At 43.5% G+C, this 8,824-nt stretch overlaps 1 protein-coding gene across 1 annotated transcript in view; it reads right to left on the reverse strand.

Moving 5' to 3' along the window:
* The window catches only part of LAMB4 (laminin, beta 4), a 45,048-nt gene extending 36,616 nt beyond the window's left edge, over nucleotides 1-8,432 (reverse strand). Inside the window, exons 1-5 of the mRNA XM_010154055.1 lie at nucleotides 8,399-8,432; nucleotides 7,024-7,181; nucleotides 3,332-3,467; nucleotides 1,859-1,932; nucleotides 1,015-1,203 (exon numbers count right to left, since the gene is read on the reverse strand). Of these exons, the coding sequence (XP_010152357.1) occupies nucleotides 1,015-1,203; nucleotides 1,859-1,932; nucleotides 3,332-3,467; nucleotides 7,024-7,181; nucleotides 8,399-8,432 (591 nt within the window). The remainder of the gene's footprint in view (nucleotides 1-1,014; nucleotides 1,204-1,858; nucleotides 1,933-3,331; nucleotides 3,468-7,023; nucleotides 7,182-8,398) is intronic.
* Between the last annotated feature and the right edge of the window lie 392 nt (nucleotides 8,433-8,824).

Consider the following 8,824-nt stretch of genomic DNA (forward strand, 5'->3'; position numbering starts at 1 on the left):
AAAGATCATCTAGTTCCAACCCCCTGCCATGGGCAGGGACACCTTCCACTAGACCAGGTTGCTCAAAGCCTCATCCAGCCTGGCCTTGAAGACATCCAGGGGTGGGACATCCACAGGGTTGCCATCTGGGCAACCTGTTCCAGTGCCTCAACACCCTCTCTGGGAAGAACTTCTTCCTGATATCTAATCTAAACCTCCCCACTTTCAATTTAAACCCGTTACCCCTTGTCCTGTCACTACAGGCCCTTGTAAAAGTCCCCCCCAGCTTCCTTGTAGCCTCTTCAGGTACTGGAAGGCTGCAATAAGGTCTCCCCGGAGCCTTCTCTTCTCCAGGCTGAACCAGCCCAACTCTCTCCGGCTGTCCCCATAGCAGAGGTGCTCCAGCCCTCTGAGCCTCTTTGTGGCCTCCTCTGGACTTGCTCCAACTGGTCTATATCCTTCTGATGTTGAGGGTTCCACAGCTGGATGCAGCACTCCAGGTGGGGTCTCACAAGAGCAGAGTACAGGAGTGGAATCCCCTCCCTTGACCTGCTGGCCACACTTCTCTGGATACAGCCCAGGATACGGTTGGCTTTCTGGGCTGCCCGCGCACACTGCCAGCTCATGTCCAGCTTTTCATCCACCCCCAAGTCCTTCTCCTCAGGGCTGCTCTCTATCCATTCTCCACCCAGCCTGTGCCTGTGCTTGGGACTGCATCAAAGGACAAGCCCATGCCTTTATCTGAGGAGGCTGATGGAGAGTCAAGATCTCTTATGAGGGGGACTTCCATGTGAATTTGGAAAGCAGGAAAGAACAGTAGAAGGTTTTGTACAAGTTGTTTTATGAGGTCATTTGGATATGACATTGAGGGTAAGTGCAATGTTTGTCTTTCCCTCTTACTTCAGTAAGCTCATAGCACTTTATGTCCCAGAACCTGTGTGAGTGGATCTGACAGATACAGACAAGAGACCCTGAGCTCCAGAAAAACAGTCACATATGATCTGAACTCATACAAACACAGACACTTGGAAATACCTCGCCTTCAGTGGAGGGCTCAATGTCTGAGTATCTTGAATCACAAATGACGTCTCCCACACTTCTTGCTGGACCAGAAGAGATGTTGGGAAAAGAAGCTGCACAGTCTTGTGCAAAATATCTAAATGTTTTCCAGGTCTGACCAAAGTCAGTGGAGCGCTCAACCAGCATTGCTGCAGGCCGAAATGTCTGCAAAAAAAAATGTTATTTCAAGAAGTCCTTAAACAGGTGTTGATAAGACATCCCAGGGGTTGTTCTATTGAAATTCCTGTTTGGGGGATACCAACAGCTGCCAATTAAAAATCTGTGTTTGTGAGCTTTCAGGCTCCCTGCAGGGCTGCTGTGCTGGTTACATGATCGTCTGAAAAAGCTGGATTCCTCATCTCAACACTTTCAGCAAAAGGGAAGGGTAACCTTCCATATAAGGTTACTTTCTAAGCCAGGGAGTTTACCATAACAATATAAGAATTTTGTAGGAAAAAATCCGTAACCACCTGGATCATAATGGATATGCGTGAGAAGACTGAACTAAACTTGTCAGCAACCTCAGTTCAGAAATGTCCAAAATTTTAGGGCTTAATTTTGCAATTTAATTTTTTTTCAGCTTTAATTTTCAGATGTATAGAAAATAGGACCAGAAGGCACATGAATAGGGAGCTATTCAGTCTATCCTCCTCCCCTGAGGGAGGATCAACTATAACTTAACCATACTTGACAGGTGTTTATCTAACCTGTTCTTACAAACCTCTAAATATGGAGCTTTCACTGCCTCTCTAAGCAATTTATTCCTGTGGTTAAGTAATTAGTGTATAACATTACATAAAAGCTCTGGTAGAAGATGTACCTTAAAAGTCAGGATAAGATGGCTGAACTGGAATAAAGTTTCTAGGTCCAATCTAATGCTGACATGGTCAACGCCTGCAAAGAGAATGAAAATGAAGAGCACAATGAGCACATTGGAGGGGCTGCTGAGACAACTTCCCTGTGGGGAATTTAAAAATGCCTTTTCCAGCATGGCAGCTAGGCTCTTTAGGGCATCCCCTGTGCACAAACACTGTGTGCAGCTCGATCCCTCTCTTGGGGACAATGTGATGTACTGCCCTGCTGGCACCAGCACCAGCAGTGCCACATGTTACTGAGACTGCAGGAGGTGGTTCAAGGTCCTGTTCAGACCATTCAGATGGCAATGTTCTGGGTTTACATCTTCCTGTATCCAGTAAGATGTTTTTTCAATCCACACAAATAGTTTGCTTATTTCTAAGAAAAAAAAAAAGAAACTCAGTAAGAATATATGGGTTTCTTCATGCTAAACAGATCTGTTAAACACTTCTATACTGCCAGAGCTGAAATTTGTCATGAGCAGAGCAATGGCACCAGGCATCTTCCAAAACTGCAATAAGTATAGAAAAATCCCAATTCACACATTCTCTCTAGAGAGTCACAGGAGCTTAGCTGATATCCCCACTCTTCACATCTGCATGCAGCATCCCAGGGCTGGGGCTGACCAGGCAGCACATAAGACCTCATCCCAGAAGAAAGATAGCAAGAGCAAGAAAAGATCCTGTCAAGCTGGCCCGCAGCTTTACTGGCATTGATGTCCCAAACTGGTGACAGTTCCTTGTTAAACTCCAGGAAAAAACAAGGCTTATGAATTTTAGTTGGATACCCCAAACAGTGGAAACATATTATCTTAATTTTTTTATGCCTTAATTTCCAACCAAATATTTTTTACATATACACTACATGCCCAATAGAGTAGATGTTATTCCTTCTATCATGCCTTTCCATAGAAGCTATAAGGATATATAAATTGGTATTAATGAAGAACTACTACAGAGAAGCTTGCAACAAAATTACCGTGTGGCAATGAGTATATTGATAGCCAGGCTTCATTTATTTATTTCCTAAAGCATTTGTGTTTTACACCGCAAGCACTACTTTTTTTTTTAAAATGGGTATTTGTGTTTTACACGTGTTGTCATTACACATCTGTAGGCAAATCTACCTTTTGCCACAAATCACATTTCCCTGAAGAGCAGACACTGAAAAATACATGGCCACCGCGTATAACACAGGATTGCCATGGTCCTCTGCCCAGCTCTCAGAGATATGTGCTTAAAATTTGTCTGTAGAAAAATAGAATGTCTGAAATCCTACGTTGCTACATACAAATGGGTTTAAATCACTCAGTATTACTGAATCAAAGAATGGGTAGAGCCTTGTCTCATCTCTTCATGAAGGCAACATGATGAATCCCAACTACATAAATAAATCTCACAGTAATATTTTGCAGTAATATTTGCCCAAAGAAACTCACCATTTTCTGACTGCCACCACTTTTTTTTCCTATCAGGCTCAAAAGTTGTGATAACATTTTCAACCATGTGACTGTTGTGCTGCATATAGGGGTTATACGGGTATCGGGAATCACAGAGAAAGCACTTCTGTTCAGCCTAGAAAACAAGATGAGCAGGATAAAAGATTCATTTGGTTGCTTCTCTAAAGATCCATTGGATGTACATGTATTTATGCCATAGAAATGTTGGAGCCTGTCATGGTGCTTTGGGTGTCTGTGCTTTTAATCATTCAGGCTTCCACATATAAAGGACAAGCCCAAGAAAACTATCATATGCACAAACTGTTCATACAGTAAATGTTGGCCTCGGTTTGCCCCCAGTGCTCTATAAGCAATACACTATTTCAGTTGTGGAAAAGGAATCTCAGTAAGAGCAAAGAAGTAAGTTTGTCAAGGTGTTGATTCTAGGTTTAGCTGTCAGAGGTTTTTTGGGGTTTTTTTGCAAGAGTTTCTCAGGAAAAATTAAATTTTTTAAAAGTTGAACTTCTATTCATGTCTCATAAAGGCTGTAGAAACCTTCAGCCAAAGACAGCAGTGAAGAGGTAGAGGGGTAACAAGAGAGGTCTGGACTTGCAAGATCTGAGGAGCCTTAAAGAGGAACATCCACTAAGTTATTTATGCACTTTTTTCCTCTCTCTTTTTCACATTTTCTAGCAGTTTGGAGACCCATCCAGGAGCAGCAGACAGGTGCTGTTGTACAAATGGAAGGCAAGGCTGGATCCAGGTACAATGTAAGTAGGTGGGTGCTGACACCACTACCTCAACCACTGTCAGTGCCTTTTGTAGGCATAGGGAAACTGGAAAAATCTAAAAATTATGCAAAGGAGGAAAATCAGGATGTCAATAGGATGAAAGGATCTTGTTGGAAAATGTTACAAGCAGAAAACAAAGGTGGCAATGAGTAGCCAATACCTCAGTGCTGAATGAGAGGATTTGTCTGAAAAAGGGCTTTGAAAACAGGGCAAGGAGCTCCTGTTGAAGGTGGTAAGAGGGGGATGGTGTGGGAGATGTAAGGAGAGGTGACAAGGTTAACACGCCGGGCTGGGGCATGACCCGTGCTGAGCCATGCGGACAAGCCCGCGCAGCATGCGACGGCAGCCAGCAGTGCCATGGGAAAGTGAATGGCAGTGGCTGTGCAGGGGGATGCTCAGGGTGGGCAGGGCGGCTGTGCCACACAGACAGACCCTATAAGATTTGGGCAGAGTCTGAGTTCAAGGACCGAGGGATAAGCCAAAGTGGAAGGTGATTCCCAAGTTGTGTGCCTGGCTGGCAGGGAAGCTGGCAGGGAAAAAGGGGGATGACACAGCACCCCAGAGGGAGCTGAAGGAGGAGACACAGATTCAGTGCCCTTGGCTGGGAGGCTGGCAGGGTTGCTGCTGAAAACCAAAAGTGGAAGCCAGTGGCAGGAGCTGGGCTGAAAATGACCCAGAAGGGGATGGGCGAAGAAGCACCCTGCCTGGCATGCTCAGGATCTACAGGAAAGTATTAGTGATGATTTGGGCATCCTTGCGTTATGCGATCACCTGGGAATTATTCACATTTAAATAAAGAGATATAGGTTTACAAGTATGGTATAATACATGTATTTTAAACATTATGCTATATATTGTATTCAGTCATTCTTTACCACACTTAACAATTTAGAAAACAAGACAGCAATACAAAAAATACTCTGTCATCTCATTTCACAAAGCTCTGGTAAGGAGAGCTCAGGTTATCAAAGCATTTGGCAGGACTGCCTACTCCCACTCTCTAGTTTATATAGACACAATATGATGCTCAGTCAACTTATGTTTAAGGCTGGTCCGTAAAAATCTTTCTGCCCCAAAGGACAAGCATGTGCATGTCCATGTAAGGCAAGTCTGGCAGATCCCATTTGCCTCTGAAGTGTGCAGCTTTATAGTCTCCTCAATATTGAGTCCTCTTTCAATGTAAATCCAACCATAGGGCTAAAAACCACTTAACCTACATTAAGAAACAATAAGACATGTTAAGGACTGAAAATGATTTGCAGCGTTTCTTTTGAAACACAAAGCAGTTGAACTCTAATTTTTTTTTCAATCTGAGTTTTCGGTAAGACATCCCAACCAAGTCCTGGCTCTTGGCAGCTTGCCACACAAGCTTTCACAGGTGAGGTTTGCTCTCGTCATGATGGTTGAGACAGGTTCATCAGGAGGGGAACTGGGGGAGGAAGCACTTTGCAGGATGCAAAGCTTCCTGGCCTGCCTCCAGCAAAGCATTCAAGAATGTACTAGCGAGAAAGAGAATTGGGTTGAGTGGGACTCCCTGAGAGACCTGAGGTGACACACACATTTAAGGGGAGCTGGTACTGCCAGAGCATAATCTTCTATTTCTCAAGCTCTGCAAAGCAGCAGAACTTGTAGCTCTCATCCTTTCCAGGAGACAGGCACCAGGGGTCAAGATACATTGAAGCAGCATTAAATCACAGGGAGTACTGAGGAACAGCTGTTCCTTTTGAGTCTGTATTTACATAGTTCAAAGGATAAGTACAGGCAAGTGAAAATATTAATTTTTTATTGCTCTTTGATCTCCTCTTGAAAAGGAGAAAAAAAAAGGCAGACATCCAGCTTAGGGGCCAGAAAGACGATGTCTCTGAGATGGCTCTTTGTGCTCGTCTACCAAGCAGTGCCAAGACTCAGAGCACAGCCAGTGCGAGTTAGTGCCCAGGATCCACTTGTTTAAACAGCATGGGAAAAAACAGCAAAGGCTGAAGAGTGGCTCACAGGCTTTTTCGGAAGAGGAAAGAGGTATTTACATTTTGCAGAAAACCCTGGTTGCAATGAGTAACTTGGAGCAGTCCTTGGTGCCATCTCAATATGGCACAGCTTTGCACTGTAAATGTGTCACAGAATTTTGCCAGAAGGTCACAGTCTGTCATTATTTTCAAATGCTTATAAATTAAGCTGTGTTTTATTAATTTCCTCTTCAGCCTACAGCTGTTATTTAGTGAAAATGCTTCTATTTGTGTGAATTTATTAGCTCAGTGGGGCCAAGTTCTTCCTCCAGGACATGCAATGGGGGAATTCGTGTTTCTGCCTGCCTGTGGCTCCTTGCACACCACTGATCACTCATGTTTCGGATCTGCCCACCCACCCCCATGGCCAAAGACGGGACTACTCCATTTTTCCTTCTGCTGGAGATGGCTTTCTGCTTTTATCCACGTTGGTCTAATTTCAGATCAAAAGGCAGGAGAGGACATGGTGTGAATCGCTTAAGAGGCTGCCTCAGGTCCCAGCACGGTATGTGGCACGTCCTGTCCTTCGAGGCAGGGCCTACAGGATCACGCTCCTCCTCCTGCCAAGCACATGCAAACTCTGGTCTTCACCTCTGAGTCATGAGCAGGAAAAGGCCCCACAGAGCAAAGCTCTTTCAGAAACCCCTGTGCTTGTTTGCATCTTATGGGTGTTTCTCCCTCTTGAGAAGCTATACATCACTGTGGAGGCTGTTTGCTGCCAAACCCTCCATATGTGCTGCAATAAGACATAGCCTTCCCCCAGGCTTAAGTAACGCTGTCTGGTGGGTTTTAGACATCTTCAATGGAAAATTCCCAGCCTGGGTAATTTCCTTTCACAGGTGAGAATATTGTTAGTAAGCAGAGGTCAGTTTATTAAAAAATGAAAGAGCAAACCAACCTCTAGGTAGCCTATGATGCAGTACTTCTGAGGGCCATTCATTCCACAGGTTGATGAGGCTGTTAATTGCTTGCTGCGACCCAGCAGAAGGTCCCCAACAGCCGGGTGGCAGGACCCAGCATCACAGTCCTCCTGTGCATGCTGGAGTCTTATCGGCGCTGAGTGCAAAAGAAGATCAGAGAGAGATTAAATTGTTTTGTATACCCAGCACTATTCTCCAGAGAAAATCAGTTACATCATAACATCAGCAGAAAACAAAATTATCTTTTGCCTGTAGTCCTTTTGTCCTTAATAGTATCGTTTGGTAGAATCTTAAAGAGCTTTGGTAATGGACACACCTGCAGTAAAGTCATTATAAAAATACAGCTAGCATATTGCAAATCTATGCTAAAACTCAAATTCTCAGCACATTATTGTGCAGTAAACATGCCAATCTGCTATGAGCAATAATTTATTACACTTCCTACCCTGGCATATTCATAGCCAGCACTCCTGCAACAGAATCACAGGCATTTCAATCGACTCTGTGAGCAGAGCCAAATTGGGATTAATTCTGCTGATTTCCAAGTGATAATGGTGGAACTGAGACCACGATTGATGTTAGGGTCCCTCAGATTTTCTGATGATTTGCAAAGAACCTCCTAGTCCAACACCAGAACCCTCTCTTCAGACCCCATGGTATGGTCATTAATAATCAAACAGAGTTCTCTAAATAATTGCAGGATCTTTTGGTTTATTTTGCCTGAAACAACTTTAAATATTTTTCCCATTATGTTAAGACTTCCCTAACAGGGCTTGTCCTTTTAAACAAGTTCTGTCCTGAAAGCCTCAACAGGAATGGGTACCTTGGAGGCTTTATCTGTTCAGGTTTACTTGGCTGAACTTGTTATAAAAAGTGCAGTTAAAAAAATTGGATCAATACATGAAGAACCCACAGAACACCAGAAGCAGTAATGCAATTATAGCAGTAAATACACAGTATTTTACAGCCAGGTTTCAGTCTATGGCTCAGGCTACGCTTCAGATGATGAGAGAAGCTTGACTCTCTAGGTATAAAGCTATGCATATGTTTGGTTAGCCTGTCCTTATCCAGACCCTCGGTATTAGCTGTCAGGAGATAATGACTGCCCCTTTCAGGACCTGATTCAGACTCAATTACAACAGTTACTCAGTTACTCAATTAGCTTTTTTTTGTATTTAAAGGTTTCGTATCACTCATAGCTCTTAGGCAGGAGAGTGGGGGATAATGACTCGCTGTCATGTGTGTCTTAATAGCATACATAAAAGAAGCACTCTAACAAAATCTTGGAGATATATGTAAATCACATGGTAATATTCCAAAATTGGCCTGAATAACTGTAACAACTGTACTTACTGAGGAGTAACAGGATGGCCAACACCAGCCTCATGCCTCCCTGTGAAACTGGTGCCCCTGCAAGAGAAGAACTGGTGTGTCACCCGGTGCTCTGCCTCACCACGGCACCCCTTCCACGCAGGCTTACTCAGAGCTAAAAGCAAAGTGACAGAGCCATAATAAAAACACAAAGGTTAAGAGGAAACACTGACTTTCATTTTGTTTCAGCAATAATTTCTCCTGACAATTTTCAACACTGAAATCATGATGAAAGCAGAGGGACATCTCACAATTGCTTGCAGATAAGATCATAAAAACATATTCACACTTAGTTTAAAGTAACAATAAAATGTTACCAGGAAAAATATCGTAGTATTTGAATATAAGCTATTTAAACCAAAGTAAATTCAGCAGGGCTGTTAGCAGAGATCTAACTCCTCCTCTGGA

Source organism: Eurypyga helias, unplaced genomic scaffold (genome assembly GCF_000690775.1).
Source record: "Eurypyga helias isolate BGI_N326 unplaced genomic scaffold, ASM69077v1 scaffold15336, whole genome shotgun sequence".
In the NCBI taxonomy this organism is placed as follows: domain Eukaryota; kingdom Metazoa; phylum Chordata; class Aves; order Eurypygiformes; family Eurypygidae; genus Eurypyga; species Eurypyga helias.